This window comes from Cyprinodon tularosa, unplaced genomic scaffold (genome assembly GCF_016077235.1).
Source record: "Cyprinodon tularosa strain WSP-4 unplaced genomic scaffold, ASM1607723v1 ctg1413, whole genome shotgun sequence".
NCBI lineage: Eukaryota > Metazoa > Chordata > Actinopteri > Cyprinodontiformes > Cyprinodontidae > Cyprinodon > Cyprinodon tularosa.
This window is the reverse complement of record NW_024038236.1, coordinates 50015-71558: the sequence shown is the minus strand read 5'-3', so window position 1 is coordinate 71558 and position 21544 is coordinate 50015. Positions and strand designations below refer to the sequence as shown.

The 21544-nt window shown below is 38.2% G+C and overlaps 1 protein-coding gene across 1 annotated transcript; it reads left to right on the top strand.

Annotated features, from left to right (window-relative positions):
* The first annotated feature begins 966 nt into the window (after positions 1-966).
* LOC119779031 lies at positions 967-20177 on the top strand. Its single transcript, XM_038278532.1, has 9 exons — positions 967-1064; positions 10545-10580; positions 12821-13120; positions 13716-14003; positions 16975-17217; positions 17298-17402; positions 19225-19293; positions 19990-20040; positions 20140-20177. The coding sequence occupies exons 1-9, from the start codon at positions 1028-1030 to the stop codon at positions 20175-20177; spliced, it is 1167 nt and encodes a 388-aa protein (XP_038134460.1). The 5' UTR covers positions 967-1027.
* Positions 20178-21544: the final 1367 nt, after the last annotated feature.

Genomic DNA, 21544 nt, shown 5'->3' with positions numbered 1-21544 from the left:
CGTTCTCGGGAAAGTTTCAATCAGTTTGATGCTACAGCAGATGTCTTGATGTGCTTTTAGGTCGAGAAAGATTTACTTATTGAGACTATCAAAGCAGAGGCGTCCCCCTGCCGATAGGCCATGATGTCCGTAGCATGATCCTCACAGGGGGGGGGGGACTCCACTCAGCGTTCGGCTCCGGAGATCCCCGCGGCTGCTATGCACGATGGGACACTGCGATCCGTGACTTTTGACACAGGAAAAATGAAAGCTACTTCCAGTTAGCTTTCTTTTAGCATTTCACATGAAACAGGCCTCTCCTCGCAGGAGGTGAACCCAGGGAAAGAGAAGGATTTAGCTCACGCTCTAAGTTTTAAACCATGAGTGATGTAAGGGCATTTCCTGTTGAAGAATCAGCTCCCTCTTGAGCTGATTGGTCCATGCATTAGCTGACAGTCCCTTTGAACGGAAGTTCCAGAACTTTTCAGAGCATCTTTTGTTCTCTTTGTGTAAAAGGAAAGGGGGATGGTCTATAATGGTTCATCCAATTGATTTGGGCTCCATTGTGGCAATATGTATCCCAACAAAAGCAACAAAGAGGCATAAGGTTTGTCCTTTTTCCACTTTCAGCCATTTTTCACTGATGTCTGAGGGAGGAAGTGATTCTATTCAACTAGAGCTAAGATGTTGTTTTGCAGTGAAGCAAGTCTAAAATATCAGAGTAAGTGGAGTTAAAACAGTTTAAAAGGTCTGCAACACTTATTTTACAGAATAGATGCAGGTTCCAAAGAAAGGAATCGCGAAAAATTGTGAAAAGGCTCTGAGGACCGATAACATGCACACTTCATGCAGAGGAACTTTTTTTTTTAATGCTATGATATTTGAAAACACCACAGGCAGATCAGCTGATAAACAAGAATCATAGATACTCTTTTTTTTCCACATTTTCTGTTCATATTCTGCAGTTTCAGCCGTTGTCATGTGATCAAGTAGAACCATATCTGTGGAGCCACACAGCAGCTGAACCATTTTATTGCAGGATTTAAAGATGGGTCGCACTTTCCTCTGTGTGCTGGGCTTATTGTGTAAGTACATCAATTTTTCCTTCGGATTGTGGAGATAATAGATCATCTTCAAAGTCTCAAGTACAGAAAACTGCTGCTTTGAAACACTGTTCAAATTTGATAACTTCGCTTTGGTCATGGAAACCTTGGACATGTCAGGAATGCCTTTATGATAAGATTTTTGGACCTTTTCATTTACTGAGAATTTTGAGCTGAATTCATGCCCCGCCCTCCTCTGACTGAGTATAGGGGAGAGTGTCTCCCAACCTGGAGATAGCAGACTCCAGGTGAAGATAATTAAGGGCTCAGTTGTGAGATATTGGCTCTGTTCGAAATCCTGGGCTGCATCATCCAAGGACGTGGTCTACCTAGTCTGGATCCTTCGAAGTCTGTTAAAATAACGATACCAGAAGTGTTTTGGCTGTGAATTTGAACAGGTCTACTGTTACGTTCAAAATTGTAGGTTTATTAAAAAGAAACTGAGTCCGCACATAATATTGATTTTTGGCCTCTGCAGAGGGAGAGAGCCACGTTCAGCCACATCTGCTCTCTGGTGGGTTTCCTCAGCAGAAGCCTTTTTATTAGCAGATCATAACACATGGGGTGGGTTACAGAACAGTGTTCTTCTGACAAGGCAATTGATCAGGTTATAGGACAAAATGCTCCTCTGATTGAATCACAGAATAGAGTGGTCTCCTGATAAATGTGATTAGCCTTGCACAAATATCAGCAGTTTTCTACCACTGTTGCATGACAGTTTGCAGTAAACAGAAATAAGCATCTAATTTCTTCAATGTTCCATATGCTAATACATTAACTTTATAATCATCATTGAATAAACCTGACATTTCCCTCCTGTTGTACATATAAACATTAGCATGTAGCACTTCTGAAAATAATTTTACTACATACATCATAAATGCATCGCAGATATGGAATTCAAATGAAAGATCAATATGTAAAACCCAAAAATATGAAAAGGATTAAAATGTAAAACTTAAGCAAAAATGTAAGATTTGTCAAGAATGTAAAAAGCTTCAAAAAATCTGTCCCTTGAGTAGGCAAAACCTCTCCAATAGAGGGAAAATTCCTACCCGATCCTTCCCGAGGAAGCGATCATTATCCGTATAACATATTACACAATTGCAAATCATCGTTATCTTTATCAGCATCTTGGCGGTTTTGAAAATAAGTTACAGCGGAATACTGGATTAAAGTGGATCCTATCATTCTCTGAATCATTGACTGGAGGCCTGGTATTAAGCAACAAATACAAAGGAAAAATATAGTAACAATCCTACAAATGGTAAAGCTATCTTCATCAGCACCTGCCACCATGATCCCATGGTGAACCAACTTGTCCATGGTGCTGGACTTGCACCGGAGGTGTGAACAGTCTGTTTTGTTCAAACCTTCAGCAACACGCTTGGAATGCTGCCACCACATCTTGGCACTGTAGGGATGACTTGGTGTGTATCCATCAAAAACCATTCTGGTTTTCCTTTGTTTCTGCCGGTCAATTTGTGTCCATAAGAGCACCAGTCCAATGGTCACCATCAGGCAGCAGAGCCACTTTAGTTTTCCCATCTTCACCAGTCCCTCCAAGGAGGCACCCACTAACCAGGACTCTACAGGATTGGGTTAGGTTGGTTTCTTCACCAGCGCTGAGATGAAAAGCTCTAAATTGCTTAACCCCTTTGTAGCTGGGCTTCACCACAGATCCCTACCTTAGTCGTGGGGTTCCTGTGAAGGTAACTGGGCTTCCTGTTGGGGAAAGTCTTTAATCAGCTTACAATGACTCTGGTGGATTCAAGTCTCTCTTTCCTGGATCTCTTCACAGGGGTGGGGGTTGCTACTTGCAAAATGTAGGGTCCTTCACACCTAGGAGCTGCCCCTTGTTTTCCCCTTGATGATTTTAATCAGCACTCGGTCTCCAGGCTTCAGGCCTTCCTTTGGGGAAACAAAAGGATTTTAAAGTAGTTATTTAATCCTGCAGTTGGATTAAATATTTATTGTACTATACTCATCAATATCCCTCCTCTGGAGACATGATAAACTCATGGCTCAAAATAGCTGCTGCTTTCAATCAGAATCAGAAATACTTTAATAATCCCAGAGGGAAATTACTTTTGTTACATGTTCAAGTTGAAGTTATATATATATATATTAGTGCTGTCAAACTATTAAAAATTTTAATCGCGATTAATCGCATAATATCAACAGTTAAATCAAGATTAATCGCAAATTAACCGCATATTTTATCTTTTTATTTTATTTGGGCATTTTAAAAAATGCAAATGTGCAATAATGTAAAAAAAACTTGCTTATACAATAAGTTTTTTTAATTATTATTTTTTTAAAGCACTTTTAAAAAACTAGAATAAAAATATCCTGGTTTAAATTCCGGCCAATAATTATACAAAAATTGTAAAAAAAAATTACTAACCTACAGAATAGTAAACAGTACTTCAAAGAACTCCATAAAATTAAGTTTTTTCTCAAACATAGGACAAAAATAAAGATGTACTGTTAAAATAAAGTGCACATTCCGTTATGAAATTCAGACTTAATTCAAATAAAATGAAGTTACTCACAAAATAATAAATAAATCAAACGAATTTACAATAACTGGGCTTTGCAGTCATCTCAACAACATAACATTTTACATGTAGAACATTTTCAAAATGCTTTAATACTCCTTTGGTCTGAACTGGAATTGCAGCAGCAGTGCATTCCACATGACTTAATTTATTTCTTTGTCTTGTTGGCACTAAGCCAGTGAGACGCTCGTTTCTTCTGGACAACATAGACATAGGACTCAGGTTTTGTCAAGACAGCCTTCTGGGATAACTTTAAAATGAAACTTATCATTCAGGATACCTTGTCTGCTGGCCATTTTTGCTCATTCCAAGCACGGGTCTGTTATGCTGCGGTCTCTCCCAAAACTTAGCGTTCCTGAAGCTACGGAAAGCGCTGAGGGTAAAACAAACAGTACAGCGAGTGCTGCGGAAAAATAAAGAACAAAAGCGCATGGTGCGTTTGTTTTAATGCGCGATTAACGTGCGTTAAAAAAATGTCGGCGTTATACTCTAAAGCAGTTAACGTGTTAATAACGCTTTAAAACTGAACGAATCGATAAAATCGATAAAAATCGACTTTTAAAAGCGTTGGCAACGAATTTAATCATCGATTAGTTGTGTCGCGCGATTAATGCGTCATCCGCCGCCCCCGTCAACCGGGGGAAGAAAAAAAAATATGGCGGAGCGAGTCAGCTCCGCAGTTGCAGTGTTGCCAACTCAGCGACTTTTCAGACCCCTCCAGCGACTATTTTTCAAAAAAGCAACTAGCGACTAATCTGGCGACTTTTTACGGTGTCACTGGCGGCTTTTGCCTGCCGTGGGGCGCCTCCCACATCCCAACGCCTTTCTCCCTCTCCCACAGGAATCCCTCTCAGCGCGGCAGTCAGAGCCGCAGGATTTTAGTGAGGAGTTTACCCTCAGCGTCCAGACTGCAAATGAAGCGCGCATGCGCCGGGATTGACGGCGCAAATTGATCACAATAATTAAAATAGCCGGCGCTTTGTAAAGTGAAAAAAGTCGTAACATGCAACTTTTGTAAAAACAAATGAACATGGCACGGAAGCACCACTGTTATGACGCAGCACCTGAAAAGAAAACACGTTGGAGCCTTCAATGGCAGTGAAGAGAGCTGATCAGCAGGATGAGTAACCATGTTTGTTTTATTTTAAAGAGGGGAAACGTAACGTTAGTTTCTCAGGTAGCTCATCTGATGCTTTCCTTACCTTGTTAGTAGGTTACAGACAGTGATAAGGTTGGCTACTTATTTTACTTTTAATTTCATTTAAATTTGTTTAAGCAGCGTTTATATTTTCTTTATAAATAAATTAACTTGCAAATTATGAGGGCAAGGCTTTTAAAGTTTAAATCTTCTGGCAAAGATAAAGAAAAGAAGATCCTGCAATTTATGGAAGTAAAGCAGAACAAAATCCAGCAAGATCAGTAATATGTCAATTAATTTTCTGCCACATTCCCATGTAAATATCTGTCTTTGGAGGATGTGTTTTTTTTTACCACCCCTAGTTCTCTCATTTTTATTCCAAATACAATTTATAATTTGAATCACAGGGCTATTTTTATCTCTATGGTTCAGTATTTTCTCAAGCAGCAACTTTAACTGCTATACTTTCCTGTCTTAAAAGGCAGAACTCTTCTAGTCTAAAAAAACTCATTTGTTGAAATGGGGGGACCTATTGTTTGAACCCCTTAGGGGCTTTAAAAAACAAAAATGCCTGTCTCTTTTTGCGCTTTATGAAACAAAGTAGCCTATATTTTGTGGATGTACAGCTACATTTCTCATGTAAGTTTGCGTAGTTTTTACACAAACATTTATTTTTCATATTGCACCAGTACAGTTAATGAGCAACCTGTACTTGTTTATTTTGGAATAAAGAGGTTAATATAAAAAAAAATTTTTGTCCGATTCATCGATTAATCGAAAAAATAATCGGCCGATTCATCGATTTTTAAAATAATTGTTAGTTGCAGCCCTAATATATATATATATATATATATATGTATATATATATACACACACACATCGAACTACACAATATAATAAAGATAATAAATTAGAATATAGGGGAGCTACTGTTTAGGACACTACAAGTATGAGCCTATTACCATGAGGTTACAAACACAGAGGTCATATAACTTGTTTGGATGAACTGTTTTTGATAATTTTGTAGAGCTAAGACAGTTGCTGAGAAAAGTTCTACTTTTAGCTGTGTGAATTGCTGCCATAATTTCTAAGGTTTTTGTGACCATTTTCAATAATCTATTCTATAAATGTCATGATGGGTTTTCAGAAAAGCCCAGTATGCAGAACACCACGGAGACAGATTAAAAGTTTAACAATGTTTATTGGTTTGCAAGCACATGGAATAAACACAGGAACGGGTTCTGGCCTGGGGGCTGGTTCACTGGAGTCTGTGAGGATAACAGTTCAGTTAGCTTAAGGACTGAAGATCTTGAGTTTGAGAGTTTCAGATGGATACCTTGATTAATCCGGGTTTTGCTTTGAGAGAGGAACTGTTGGGTCCAGAGACTGTTTAGTTCAGCAGAGTCCAATAACCGCTTCAGCGTCTTACTTCTGACTTGAGGGCAGACCTTGGGTTTTGGTTTCCAGCTCTTAGCCAAGAGCTGCATGGGAATCCAGAGTAGAGTCTTCAGGTTTGGCTCAGAGGGCAGGCTCGGCAGGTTAAGCTCATCCAGAGCTTACAAGGGAAACAGGATTCCTGAAAGCAGAGACAAGGAGGTATTAGAATCCAATCTAATCTGAGATAACAATGATTCACTGGAGATGCTAGGCTCAGGTGCTAACCAAACTGGATCAACACGGCGTTGAGGCAAGGTCTGAAGGCAGGTTATATGCTGGAGGATCCTCTGATGACGAGATGCGCCACAGGTGTGTTGAGGGCTCAGCTCAGAGGATCCACGGCGCACTCTGCTGGAGAAAGGTGGTACAGCTCCAGATCCCAACAATAAAATGGGTCGAAATATATAAGTAAATCTAAACAATGTATGTATAAAAAATATATCTGAAAAATCTCTAATATTCAACAACAAAAAATACTTAGTTAAGCATATTGTGCAAAACAGCAATAAAAAATTAAAATCCTATCAGATATATTAGAATCTGTCCTTAAATTACAGCCAAACCCATTTACACATTAACAGTTAAAAACCTTTCGATAAATCAAACAGTACCGCCGCTTATCTGACTCAATAGCCATTAAAACAACTATTTTCATTAATTTCAGACGCAACTATTCACAGACATGTATTATATTAAACTGAACTTCCATTTTTCACCGCTGTTCAGCGCCAAGTAACCTTTCCTCTGATCAAGGAGGAAATCACGGCTTGCTTGGTCTCGCGATGAATCCTGGGTTAACCAAGGATACCAAGGATACATCTGACCCGTCCTTCAAATCGGGAAAAAAGAAGGATGCATTTTAAGGCCGCATAACGAGGAGTCTTGGAATCGGACCAGACCTTGGCGTCGAGCTATGACATAATCGTCCTTCGAATCTTGCCTTCTAAAGACGCGTCCCAGGATTTCGAACAGAGGGGTTCACTCAGTGGGCAGCAATGAGCACTATGATGGTGCCTGGGTGAATTCACTGCAGGAAAGTTTGTTCCAAAGAGAAGGAGCCACTGAGCCACAAATTGTGTGAATATTGAGAATGAAATGTTAAAATATTATTTAAAAAAGAGGAATTATTCAAAAATGTATTAGAGAAAGTAAATTAATACTAGAATGTAAAAAGTTATCACTGAATAATGCTTTGAATATGTTTGATTTTGAGTTTAAGTCTTATTTTTTGTTTCAGGAATAATTTTGTTATTTAAAGGATGTTAATCATTGTTTCTGTTTTCATGTTTAAAGGTTTTTCACCTACTGCTACTACTACTATCAATGCTACTATTGTTGATTGAACTTTCAAATAAAAGACAAAAAAGGAAAGAATCAACTTTGGTGTTCAGAGTTAAATCCTGTACAATCTCTGGAATGGAAGCAAGCTGCCTTTTCAAGTGGGGGAAACCTGCAGTTTAAATTCTAAACAAAAAACCATGAACCACTTGATAGAGAATGTGTAATCCTAATTGATGTAGTTGATCATATAAAAATTATACAACAGGAAGAATTAATATATTGAGTTTCTCACTACAATTCCAACATTGAACAGCTTCAGAACCTACTGATCCCACATTTGAATGATATATTTCAATGTATGGAGGTAGGAAGATGTGAAATGTTGATATATATGCATAGAAAGCAGCCAGTCTTGTGGCTCTTGTTGTCTGAATCCACTGTTATATTGGTTCTATTTCATAATCAGGAAATGAGGAACAACTGAGGACATAATTTTTTTGACATCATCAACAGAAGGGCTGTAATCTGAGTTTTCCTCCATGCTGTACGACTCTGACACCTGCTGTTCCAAACTGCTCTCTGCTTCCTCACCTTAGATCAGACTCAGAGCCTCTTCATAGTAAACTTTGCTGCCAGAACTTCAGTCACTGAAACTGCAGCTGAGATAATTTAATGATTTTCTAGGGATTTCAATCTTGATTTGTGAAGGTCAGACATTCTGTACATACGCAATATGAAGTTCATGAGGAAAATAGGTCATATAGAGGTCAACAAGGGCCTAAACACAGAAAGGACATCAACATCTAAAATGTAATAAAGTGTGGTTGTCATGTTGGGGTTTAGGTGTCTAACCCACATGCAGAAACACTCTCAGAGGCAGGGAAAAGTTTAAAGGTTATTTACAAATATTTACAAAAATGTGAACTGGAACTAGGCTGGTCAGACTGGTCACGGCAGGATCACCACTGAGGAGGACAGAGAAGTTAGAGGAGTCCCAGGGAAACTGCAGTTTACAGATGTAGGAGAAAATATCTGCTCCGAGGTGGAACTGATCAGCAGGGGGGGAACCTTGAGGGTCTAGAGGCTAGTCGGCAGACAAAGGGCTGAGGGCGGAGGCTAAACTGAGTGCAGGCAGGCAGAGGACTCAGGGCAAAGGCAGAGGCTGAACTGGGTGCAGGCAGGCAGATTCCAGACAGATATTCTCCAGGATTTCAGGTTTTGTGACAGGACTGGATCTGTGAAGCAGAGAGAAACAGGTTCAGGCAGGTTCACAAAATCAGGGAAAACAGATCTGAGAGGCTGGCTCAGGCTTTGCTGGTACCATTACTGGCAAACACTCTGGCAGGGAAGTGTTAGCCTCCTCCTCAAATAGGACTTCCTGATGAGCAGATGGAAGACAGGTGTTGCAGTCAGCTCATGCCCTCAGGAGATCTTGTGCGCCCTCTGGTGGAGAAAGTGGACAAAGCCTCCAGATCCCAACAGTGGTTGACTTGCTCATTCAAATTCAAGCACTTAAAACGGAAAAACCTTGATTTGTGGCTGTGAGCTTCAGATACTGGCCAAGACTCATTGGACATTCAAAGAAAAACAGGCTCCTCTCTCTGCAGGAACCTGGGCAAAAGTGATGGGATCACAGACAGATTACATACACTCACCGGCCACTTTATTAGGTACCCCATGCTAGTAACGGGTTGGACCCCCTTTTGCCTTCAGAACTGCCTCAATTCTTCGTGGAATACATTCAACAAGGTGCTGGAAGCATTCCTCAGGGAGTTTGGTCCATATTGACATGATGGCATCACACAGTTGCCACAGATTTGTCTGCTGCACATCCATGATGTGAATCTCCCGTTCCACCACATCCCAAAGATGCTCTATTGGATTGAGATCTGGTGACTGTGGAGGCCATTTGAGTACAGTGAACTCATTGTCATGTTCAAGAAACCAGTCTGAGATGATTCCAGCTTTATGACATGGCGCATTATCCTGCTGAAAGTAGCCATCAAAAGTTGGGTACATTGTGGTCATAAAGGGATGGACATGGTCAGCAACAATACTCAGGTAGGCTGTGGCGTTGCAACGATGCTCAATTGGTACCAAGGGGCCCAAAGAGTGCCAAGAAAATATTCCCCACACCATGACACCACCACCACCAGCCTGAACCATTGATACAAGGCAGGATGGATCTATGCTTTCATGTTGTAGACGCCAAATTCTGACCCTACCATCCGAATGTCGCAGCAGAAATCGAGACTCATCAGACCAGGCAACGTTTTTCCAATCTTCTATTGTCCAATTTCGATGAGCTTGTGCAAATTGTAGCCTCAGTTTCCTGTTCTTAGCTGAAAGGAGTGGCACCCGGTGTGGTCTGCTGCTGTAGCCCATCTGCCTCAAAGTTTGACGTACTGTGCGTTCAGAGATGCTCTTCTGCCCACCTTGGTTGTAACGGGTGGTTATTTGAGTCACTGTTGCCCTTCTATCAGCTCGAACCAGTCTGGCAATTCTCCTCTGACCTCTGGCATCAACAAGGCATTTCCGCCCACAGAACTGCCGCTCACTGGATGTTTTTTTCTTTTTCGGACCATTCTCTGTAAACCCTAGAGATGGTTGTGCGTGAAAATCCCAGTAGATCAGCAGTTTCTGAAATACTCAGACCAGCCCTTCTGGCACCAACAATCATGCCAGGTTCAAAGTCACTCAAATCACCTTTCTTCCCCATACTGATGCTTGGTTTGAACTGCAGGAGATTGTCTTGACCATGTCTACATGCCTAAATGCACTGAGTTGCCGCCATGTGATTGGCTGCTTAGAAATTAAGTGTTAACAGTTGGACAGGTGTACCTAATAAGGTGGCTGGTGAGTGTAGATGCTCCATTTGACCCACTTTACTGAATGTAAAATACATTTAAAAGATAAAGTTCAAACTTGGGCTTTAACTCCATAAGTAAAGGAGAGATGCAGCAGTAGATTTATGATGTGTTTCTTTACTGTGGTTTTGTTTCCTTTTGCTAACATCTCACAGAATGTCCTTCCTTCTTTTTTCAGGTCTCAGTTTCCTCCTCTGCTGTGGAAACAATCCGGGTAATAGAACATTCTTCTCTCTTTACTGATTACTGGAGCTGAGAAGCTTGTCTGAATTCTTCATTTGATTCATTCATGATTCTCGTCTTCTGCTTCTGCATCATCATGTCACACAAGTAACATTTTCAGCAGAGAAACTCAGACATCTCTTTCCTCTACCTATATCCCATTTATTGAGATGATGGTGGTAGAATTGATTTGATGAGAGTCTGAGCCTCAGAATCACTGACTACAGTGAAATACTCTGATGATCATCAATAGATGTAAACTTTGATTTTTGATTTATTCTGTTGCCTTTGGATCATCAAAACTATAAAGATGGACCAGAGAAAAAAAAGAGTGGAAGGTTGTTAGATTATAATTATCTTTATTGTCCAGATGAAATCAGACATTTATGTAAAATCAATGGAGGAAAAGATGCAGATATATATTTTCTTGAAATGAAGTGACTCTAAACATTTCCTGTTTCTTTCAGAAAAGATGATCAGATTTATTTTATCTGCTAAGTGATTAAGGTCATTGTCCATTTGGAAGTCATCACCAAAGGTTTAACTTCATCACTGATGATTTAAAATCTAAATTCACTATTTTTACCTGATATCCTTTCATCATGATACCATCTAAATGATTTCTACTACAAGCTTTAGCTAATTTCTCTCAAGGTCCTTTCTATTGTGTTTTATTTATATTTCATTAATAGCTGGAGAAAACAGTCATAGGTTTCCTTAGTGAAGTGGGATTGTTGAGTGTAAGGGCTGTTTGGATCCCAGAAAGATAGAAATTCATAAAACAGATCTGCTCTTTCTTCAGCCTTTGAGGAAAATAGATGATTATCTTTAAAATAGAAACAAAACATTTTAGTGTTTTATTATATTCTGTCTAAGAGGGTTAATACAGAAAAAAACTAGGTTACGTGTCTTTACTATTGGAAAAATAAACTATTTCTTTGGTTCTCTAAACAGAACCAAGGGTTTCCCTGACTGTGTCTCCATCATGGCTGAGTCCTGGAGCCTCAGTTAATCTGAGCTGTAAGGTTGATCCTCCATCTACAGGATGGAGGTTCTACTGGTATAAAGCTGTTCCTGATCGATCACAGAAGGACTACAGATATGAGCTGCTGGCTGACAGCATCAATGGGACTGTAGAGGACTCCTTCATCATTCATGGACAGAGACACACAGCAGGATATGCATGTAGAGCTGGAAGAGGAAACCAAGAGAATTTAACTGATTACAGTGAACCAAAGTTTGTCTGGTCTGCAGGTCAGTGAGATTCTGTTTAAATTAACGGATTTTATGTAATTCAGTCTGTTATCTTAATATCTCTGATTATTTTTTATCAGCAAAAGAATATTATTAAAGACAGTTGTGAAAATCTTGCTCTCATTCATCAAAACAATTTAAATAAAAAAGTTTGAAAAAAAAACATGGAGGCTGGAAATATATTAGCAAGTTCCAGAAAAAGTGAAAATATATTTAATTGCTATTTGAAAGAAAATGTGTGACTAATTTCATAGCTTGAGTTCTTAGATTCTCAGGATTGAAGATACACCAATGCTCCTTCATTCACATCTGTGAAATGATCTGATGAAAGGAAAAATAAATCCATTAAACAACCAAAAAAGAAATTGTATCATTTCCCTTTTTTTTTCTTATATTTTAGATTCTAATCCAGCAGCGTCTCTCACTGTGAGTCCTGACAGAGAGATACATTCACCTTTTGATGAAGTCCAGCTGATCTGTGAAGGAAGCTCTGCTGAGTGGAGAGTGAGGAGATAATATACGATTATGGTTTACGTTCAACTTATTGCTCCTTCTGGGAGACAATGACTGGATCTGTTTGCACCTTAAAAAATTACTGGGTGCCTAAAGCTGTTTACTGGTGTGAGTCTGCATCAGGAGAGTTCAGCAATGCCGTCAACATCACTAGTACGTTTATTTCCATGTTGTTTTCTCCTGAGTCCTGGAGGTTTTCTCTTTACTTTTATTTTCTTTTACTATTTTTATGAAGTTAACAATTTCAGCAACTTATTTGCCTATTGTTCTGTTTAGTAGTTATGAACTATATAACAGTCAGTTTGATAACAATAGAGATTATATATAGATAATAGAGAGGTTTAATTGTCTGTATTTTTTAATAGTAGCATCTATATTTCAACTCTAAGGATTTTGTTCAGATCTAAATCACTTCAAGTAGGTCACGTGTCTTTACTATTAGAAAAATATTTCTTTGTCCAACAGGAACATGGGTTTCCCTGACTGTGTCTCCATCATGGCTGAGTCCTGGAGCCTCAGTTAATCTGAGCTGTAAGGTTAATCCTCCATCTACAGGATGGAGGTTCTACTGGTATAAAGCTGTTCCTGATCGATCACAGAAGGACTACAGATATGAGCTGCTGGCTGACAGCATCAATGGGACTGTAGAGGACTCCTTCATCATTCATGGACAGAGACACACAGCAGGATATGCATGTAGAGCTGGAAGAGGAAACCAAGAGAATTTTACTGATTACAGTAAACCAAAGTTTGTCTGGTCTGCAGGTCAGAGTTTTTTTCTACCAATGATCATGTGTTTAGGGATCACCTTCATTTCAGGATATTTACCAACCTCACGTCCCACTGATTTCATGTTTAAAGTGTTTACTTCACAGATTGGATCAAATCAGGTTGACAAGTAAATTATTTAAACAAACTTGATGAATCCTTGAATCTCTAAGTGAAAATCAGGTTTATCAACCAGAACTTCATCCATTGGTTTGAGTTTATCTCAGAATAAGAAATAAATAAATAAAGTGTTTGGAAAGGGAAGAAATAAAGGAGAGGATGATGGGCTAACCACTGTGAACGCTGTAAAATGAATTCACTATTAATACTTGCAGTATTATTAGTTTCATGATCAACTTTAAATATGCGGATAAAGACTCTTTAGGTTAGTGGGAAAGTCTGACTGTGAAGGAAAACACTGATGAGATTAGTAGTGTGGAAACAAAATCAAAAATAATAATCTTATCTTCTTTATGAGAAGAAATTTATTGCAAAACATTATAAAATGTTGTAATCTGAAAAAAGAATTTGAATTAATGAGATTTTTTCTTCTCTTGTTCATGTTGATTGTTTTTTCCATGTGGGTTTCCAGATGCTCATCCAGCTGTGTCTGTCTCAGTGAGTCCTGACAGAGAGCAACACTTCACCAATGAGTCTGTAACAGTGAACTGTAGAGGAACCTTTACTCATTCCAGAGTGTGGAGGGCTGACAATGATGGTCGCCGGTGGTTCATTCATGCCTGCCTGGACTGGGAGACAATGAATGGATCCTGTAGCTTTGAACTAGAAAAACCATATGAATCTAGTTTCCAGACAGAAGTGCTCTGGTGTGAGTCTGGATCAGGAGAGTTCAGCAGCTCAGTCAACATCACTGCAGTCGGTATGTTATTATGTTTGTTTCTTTCATTTATTTTAGCAGCTTGATTACTACATGAAATTCACTGCTCTGTGATTCAGAAACAATAAATTAAATCTCTCTTCTAGAAGAGTCTGAGATATTAATTATTATCTAAGTAGAAACAGAGATTTTTATCTTCTTAATGTGGAGATTTAATTTAAAATGAGCCTTTTAAAAATTCAAGTTTCTAAAAATCTATCCATCCATCCATCTTCTAACACGCTTAATCCCAAGTGGGGTCACGAGGGGAGCTGGTGCTTATCTCCAGCTGTCAAGGGGCGAGAGGCGGGGTCCACCCTGGACAGGTCAGTTTCTAAAAATGTTAAAGCTAAATGAGTTTAGATGTTGTCATAGGGTCAAAGGTCACATATCTATTTACATCCAAACTTTGAAATAAAAATAGATTTTTTTTCATAAAGAAAACATTCTGGAATCATGATTAAATAAATCTGTATTTTCTTATCTTATCTTTTTAACATGCAGTGGTGTCAAAAGTGAAGACATTTGTTACTTAAGTAGAAGTATAGATACTGCAGTTTAAAAACACTCTGGTAAAAGTTGAAGTATCAACTTGACCTCTTTACTCAAGTAAAAGTGAAAAAGTATGTGCTCCAAAAACTACTTAAAGTATAAAAGTATAAAGTAACCTTTAAAAAAAACAGCCAGACGCCACTATATGAATTGAAGCTCAATTTTTCAACTATTTCTAAAAATTCTTTGAGATAGGGCCAAGGATGAGGGAGGTCTTGTTGGTCTCCATCTCCCGATACGCTCTCGCTTGTGTCCGACATTTCAGACATTTCAACATCTTTTTCTGAATCCAACATTGTAGCATGGCATAGACAATTCATGTTTACAGTTTAAAGAACACCTGCTTGCTTCTGATGATTTCCTTTAGCAAACCAATGAGTGTTTGCATTATATGACTCATCCAATTACACTAGTTTTCACTGGATGTGGTGTCTTGTTTGGGTTGTGTTACAAGCCCAAATACAGAACACACTCTGAGACAGGGGAAAAAGTTCAAAGGTTTATTTAAACACACAAGTTTGAATACAGAACTGGTTCTGGGGATTATCTGGTCCAGGACTGGTCACGACTGATTTTCACTGCAGAGGGGGACAGAATGGTTAGCAGAAGCCCAGGTAATTTTGCTGGTTGAGTGAGTGCAGGTTTGTACCTGTTCAGAGGTTTGAGCAGAGCGGCAGAGGGGGAAACCAGGAGGGTCCAGAGGCTGATGGCAGGCTGAGGGCTAGGTGGAGGCTGAACTTGGTTTGTGACTTTGCTGATTCGGTTCTGAGCTTCTCTTTCAGTTTCTTCTGAGGGCGGGCATGCAAATATCTGACAGGTTTGATTCTCCAGGGTTCTTCTGTGATCAGACAGACTGGTTTCAGACAGAGAAACTCCTCCAGAGTTTCTGACCTCCAGGGTTCTTCAGTAATCAGACAGACTGGTTTCAGACAGAGAAACTCTTCCAGAGTTTCAGGTTTCAGACAGGTTCTTCCTGGAAGCAGAGAGGACAAAAACAGGTTAGGTTCAGGTTATCAGGGAGTATAGATTCAGGCAGGCAGGTTGGCTCAGGCTTGCTAACCATAGCTGGCAAAACACTCTGGCACTGGAGTGTCGTCCACAGCCCACTTAAGTACTGGTCTCCTGATGAGCAGATGAGGAGCAGCTGGTGAAGTCAGCTCCAGCTTCAGGAGATCCAATACGCCCTCTGGTGGAGGAAGGTAGACAGCACCCCAGATCCCAACAGAAGTACAAACCACCAGGAAGGGATCATCGGCACCCTCTGGTGGGCAAGCCTCTGGATCCCAACATGTGGATGGTGCCAATGATCTACAATGGATGGCACACATGATCTAAAATAAATATTAATAAGCATTAAACCAGGTGAAAGCAATTAAAAATCAGCGGGGTCCAAATAAAGAAAATCATCAACCAGTAAAGGTCCGGAGACATTTTTAATGATCTGTTACTTTAAACAGAATTTAACACTGAAATATAATGAGTTATTTATGCATTCATGTTATACATTTAAAAAAAAAAAACTTAAAAAGAAATTGCCAAAAATTGCATCCCGTGCTATCTCAGAGGAGTTGACACTTATATGACTGTATTCCTGTATATCCATCAGTAGTTAAAGGACAAGGGTCAGCAAATTCAAATTCTGCCTGTAAAACAATGACAGCAATATTGTTGCTGCATGATCTGAAGCCTCATTCGGACCTTTTAAACAGGCTGTTGAAAAACTGATCATTTGCTGCTGTAATATAGATTTTTAGAATAAAAAGCTAGCAGATGTACATAATCAAAAAATAACAGATACAATTATAGAGCATTCAGTATCATAAGAAAGCCCACACTGTTTCTGAATAAATACATTATTGTATGAGTTAAGTTCTGTTCCATTTATGTCTCTTTCCTTGAAAGTATGAAATGTCCCATGCTCCTGAATGCACCGTAGCTATCTGATGCTCGTGAATGCATCATACTGGTCTGTGAACGCTGTGCTGTGTACCTCGGACAAAATCTTTGGTTTTAATGTTGTTCATAACACCCGTACTTTTGTAAATGAATCTGCTAAATAACCACAATTTTTTTTTCCCAGGAGACAAATATTTAAACTTTTTTATATCATTAATATAACAACAAGTTGCTCCATTGGTCATATTTTAATCTGTTTTCCTCGTCCATAGTCACAGTTGTACAGAGCAAGGCGCGCTCCCTCGACTGGGGATGCATATCTTGACAGGGATGCACTTTTCAGCATAACACCTGTTCTCGGTCCGCTAATCAGTGACCTCTGCATTAAACCGAAGCCAAGGAATAGAACTAAGGAGGACCAACTCTGCCATATTTAAAAATAAATACATAAATAAATAAATGATCAAGTATTTATTTTTAAAAATATGGCAGAGTTGGTCCTCCATACATTCTGACTGTTTTCCAGATGGAGATGTTCTCCTGGTGAGCCCCGTCCATCCTGTGACTGAGGGAGCTTCTGTTACTCTGAGCTGCAGACTCAGAGGACAAAATACACTTTCCAATGTGTTTTTCTATCACAATGACAAACTGGTCCAAAATGACAGCAGAGGGGAGCTGAAGATCTCTGCAGTGTCTCAGTCAGACGAAGGCTTCTACAAGTGTGAACATTCAGGAAAAGCTTCACCACAGAGCTGGATGGCAGTAAAAGGTGAGCAGAGCTGAAAGAATCAATGATTGGATTCATAATAATATTGATATTGTTTGGAGTTATTTTCTCCTTATTTTCAGCAGCTGGAAGTTCTTCATTTCATGTGATGTGGGTCATTAGACCAGTGATTGGAATCGTTCTGATAATTCTGCCTCTGCTGGTGTGTCGGTTCAGACGCTCCAAAGGTCAGACTCTAATATTGTAATATCTAATGTTTCACTCTTTCATTCTCCAAACAGAGCACTCCCCCATGTGGACTAAACTGAAACAGCAACACCTAAACTTAGTGGATGGAAGTGACTGAATAATGATAATCTGAGTCTTTAGAACATTTATAATTAGCTTGAAAAGAAAAAGTATTTCTATTAAATTACATTTTAGTTTTAAAACTAACTCTACAAATAAGTATTTAGGTGAAAGGAAGCAGTGAGCTCAGATGTAGAGTTACTAACTGTGGCTCTGAACCTGAAGCAGGTCTGTTGTAGCTACAGTTAGCTTTGGTCTCCATGTTTGCAGCAACATGTTTTACATTCAGTTGATTCTAGACTTGAAGTGCTGCAGTAATCAAGCTGAGTATCTTCTTCAAACTGGAAAACAACATTTAGGGCCATTATTGCCACCTATAGATCTCATTGAACATCTCAGAGGCCCTGAGCTGGACTGTGAACACCCCCCAGGTTATTAAAAAGGCCCAGCAGTGTCTTTTCTTCCTCAGAACACTGAGGAGGAACTAAATCTTTCTGTGGCCTCACTAGTTTCATTCTTCCTTCCTGATGTCCTCACTGCTCTCCTCTATAGCAGATACCATCAACCACCTCATGTCTGCCTGCTTCAATTATATTTTTTTTATAATACAAGTTTTTTAATATAAATGATATTCAAAAATCAATCACTTGGTATTATGTGGCTGTTCCTTCACTTCCACCAAATATCAGACCAACCTGTTGCCTTCACACCTCTATGGAGATTCTTTCTCTCCTTATTCTCTCCATCCTCTCAGCTGAATGACCTGAATTTTGTGTTAAGGAAGTTTAAAGAATACAGCAGTCAAACCACATAGAAATAAGATTAAAGTTTTATTTGAATGATTTGTTGGATATCAGTTATTGACTGAATGCTGCATCTGGTCTAAGTTATCAGATACATCACAGCACTGTAGGGCCGTTTTAGAAAGTAACAAAGTAAATTTACTTGATTACTGTACTTAAGTACTTTTTTTTGAGTATCTTTACTTGAATAATTTTTAGGGTGAGTTTATAACTTTCCCTCCACTACATTTCAAAGGCAAATATTATACTTTCTACTTCAGTCCATTTCTAGGAAGCTGTTAGTTACTTGTTCCTTTTGGCTCAGCTTAGCTTTGTAATCCGTTGTTCCCGTTTTTCTTTCTTGAAATGCAATTTGAACATGAAAGCGAGCAGCCCTTAAGACTGAATATGGACACCAATGATTTAGATTAGCATGAAATTCCATAAATGTGAGAAACTCAGGGCTGATATTACTTGTAGTTTATAACGTTTTTATGGCGTTAGTTGTTGCCATGTGGCCAAGTTCTTCAGTAGGACGAGTTCTCAAATCAGAGTTTCTGTTTCTTGGTGGTAATAGAATCAACCATAACCCTCCTTTCCATAGTAAAATTGTGAGGATTGAGTTTTTTTTGTAAATAAGAAATAATGATCATAATAGATGTTCTTAAATTTTGTGTTCTTTTTATGCTGAAGTTCTTTACAGGTGGTGTAGAATTTGTAGCAGAGTGGTTCTAGGCATCAATACATCAGGTAGTTTCTGAAAGTTAAAAGTTCTTAAGAAATGATTCTGAAAATAACACAGAAATGTAAAGTTAGAAATTTTCATTTGGATCTTTGAATACTTGGTACTACTAAGTATTACTGTGACTAAAAGTACTACTGTGGAGTACTTCGTCCACCACTGCTGTAGGGTTATACCTGAGTTACTTTCTTTATTTGGAAGAAAATTAAAATAATGTTTTTTTTTTTTCTGTAAAAGGTATCAGAACAGCACAGACTGTCATCCAGGATGACCATCAGCAGCAAGTGTACTCCTCTCTCCTCCATGGTCAGTCTGTCACTTTTCTCTGAATGGTTCCACAAATATGGAATATAGATTATATTCCCATTATATTTTTATCATTTTATCTTTAACACTACTAATGACCTTTGTGTTGACTTGGGAAATTAACAGTTAAGAAAAAAATCAGAATGCATTCATTCAAACTTCTATGATCAAATGATTTTATTTTCTTATTGAAGACTGCATTTATAGAAGAGTAAATCTCAATGTGAATGCTATAATATTGCTGTGAATTTATTTCAGTCTAGTCTTATTTAGCTTAATTAGCCACAGACCAACATAGATAAGAATATTTCTAACTTTTAACCCATTCAAACTATTATAAAGTATTGTTGAAGCTCCTATTTATTTAGTTCTGATCCTATTTTTTTCTGTTTCACTGTTAAATCACCCAAAATAAATGTTAGGAAGCAGTAATAACCATCAAGCTAATTACAGATGTATCCAACTAGATTCAAATATAACTCAGCAGCTTCCCTAAAGAAGAATGATATTTTATTGCTTTAGAGATTTTCTGTCTCTTGTTCTGACTGAGGCATCTAATAATTCAAACAATAATAGCAGGATTGAGGTAACATGTGTGAAATAGATGTAAAGAGATGGTTCTAATGTTCTGTTTACATCAGTATCACTGACATTAAGGCAGATTAGTTTAACTGTGTGATTTCCACTTTCCTGTAGGAGATCTTGGTCTCTATGAAACAATCAGAGGGTCTGGAAACTCTGGAAATGGTTCAGTATAAATGTTAATAATCAAATAGCTGCTGGAAGCATGGAATTATACAGTAACTGTGATAAACAATGAACTCAATGACAAAATTATAATTTCAGGTCAAGAACAACAGGATGTGACTGCAGGGTCAGACTAACCTGGAACATTTTTTCTAGAGGGGTGAGTTCACTAAATCTGGAAGTAATCAGGATCAATAGTTTGTAGAAGAGATGATTTTGCTGTTTGACACTGATTCAGGAGCTGTTTCTACATTTTTCCTTTAAAAACCTTTGTTTGGTTCTGTTGTTCAATCAGGTCCTGTCTAGACCTAAACATCTTTGATCTGGGTTCAGATCCTTTGGCTCCTCAGAACCTACCATGACAGTAGTATCAGCGGCACCAGGATGAAGTCCAGTCATCTGAGAGTTTTCCTTCTCTCCAGCAGCTTTTGTCATTAAGCATCAAAGACTTTATTTCACTGTTTTCAGTTGTTGATTCAGATTTAGTTTCACATTCAAAAACAAACATCCATCATGAATAAATTTAGGAGGAAATGAAAAAAAACATGTTGGTAGTTGTAGAAACTTAGTTTCTATTCTCAAGAAATGTATTTCCCCATGCTTAGCTTTCATGTTTACATGAAACTTAAACATTGTGTGTCTAATGTTGTTTCTTAGCGGTTATCAAATCGGTTTACCCCCACCTTTCTTTGGGACTGTGTCCAGAGCCTGAACAGGGAAAATATCTGAACAACTGTTGTTTTAACCAAGAAGTCTGACTGGAGTTTTACTGATTGATTCTGCCACAAAACAAGAAAGCCTGGTTGCATTGAACTTGCATTCCTAAAAATAAATAAAATAGGAAATTTAGGGTTATTTCTTTTGTAAATACTGAAATGCTTCAACATCATTGCAGCTACATCAATTGTATTGCAAGCAAAAAGTTTAGCTATTTTTTCACACAGGTTATCATTTTTTTCATTTTAAAGTGAGCAAAAGATTTTGTTCAATGTTTTCTATGTGTTTTAATAATTTCTTGCTTTTTGAAAAGCTTGCTTTGACAAGGTGTGAGATGTTTCATTATAAACTTATTTTTTTCTTGTATTATCGTCACAGTAATTGAGTTCTATTATTTCTTATATATATAGCTGGATAAAGCAGTACATAAGGAGAAAGAAAAATCATGTAATGTAATAATATCTTTGCTGCATTAGAGGTTGGATGCTTCAGATTTTGGCTAATTCATAATCTGTTATGTATTTTAGATTTTCAACTTTGATAAAGAGATAAGTGTGTTCATGTGGCTTTAAAGACTTATTTAGTTTTTCCATGTTGTTTTTTTTTTCTTTTTTACAAATTTGGTTTATTTGTATTTTATAAAACAAAAGTTTTCATCAGTTTTAAAGGATTCTGCTGCAATTTTTGTTAGAATGTGATTTAAATGGCTGTAAGAAATAAGGAGCTTAGTTATGATTTAAAAAAAAAAAAGTAAAATAAGTTCCCCTTGATGTTGCCACTCCTTCAA

Coding starts and splice junctions, on each gene's coding strand:
- LOC119779031 (XM_038278532.1), top strand. CDS start 1,028: ATGGGTCGCACTTTCCTCTGTGTGCTGGGCTTATTGT. Junction 14,004..16,974: donor AGTCAACATCACTGCAGTCG/GTATGTTATTAT, acceptor ACTGTTTTCCAG/ATGGAGATGTTCTCCTGGTG. Junction 20,041..20,139: donor GTCTGGAAACTCTGGAAATG/GTTCAGTATAAA, acceptor TTATAATTTCAG/GTCAAGAACAACAGGATGTG.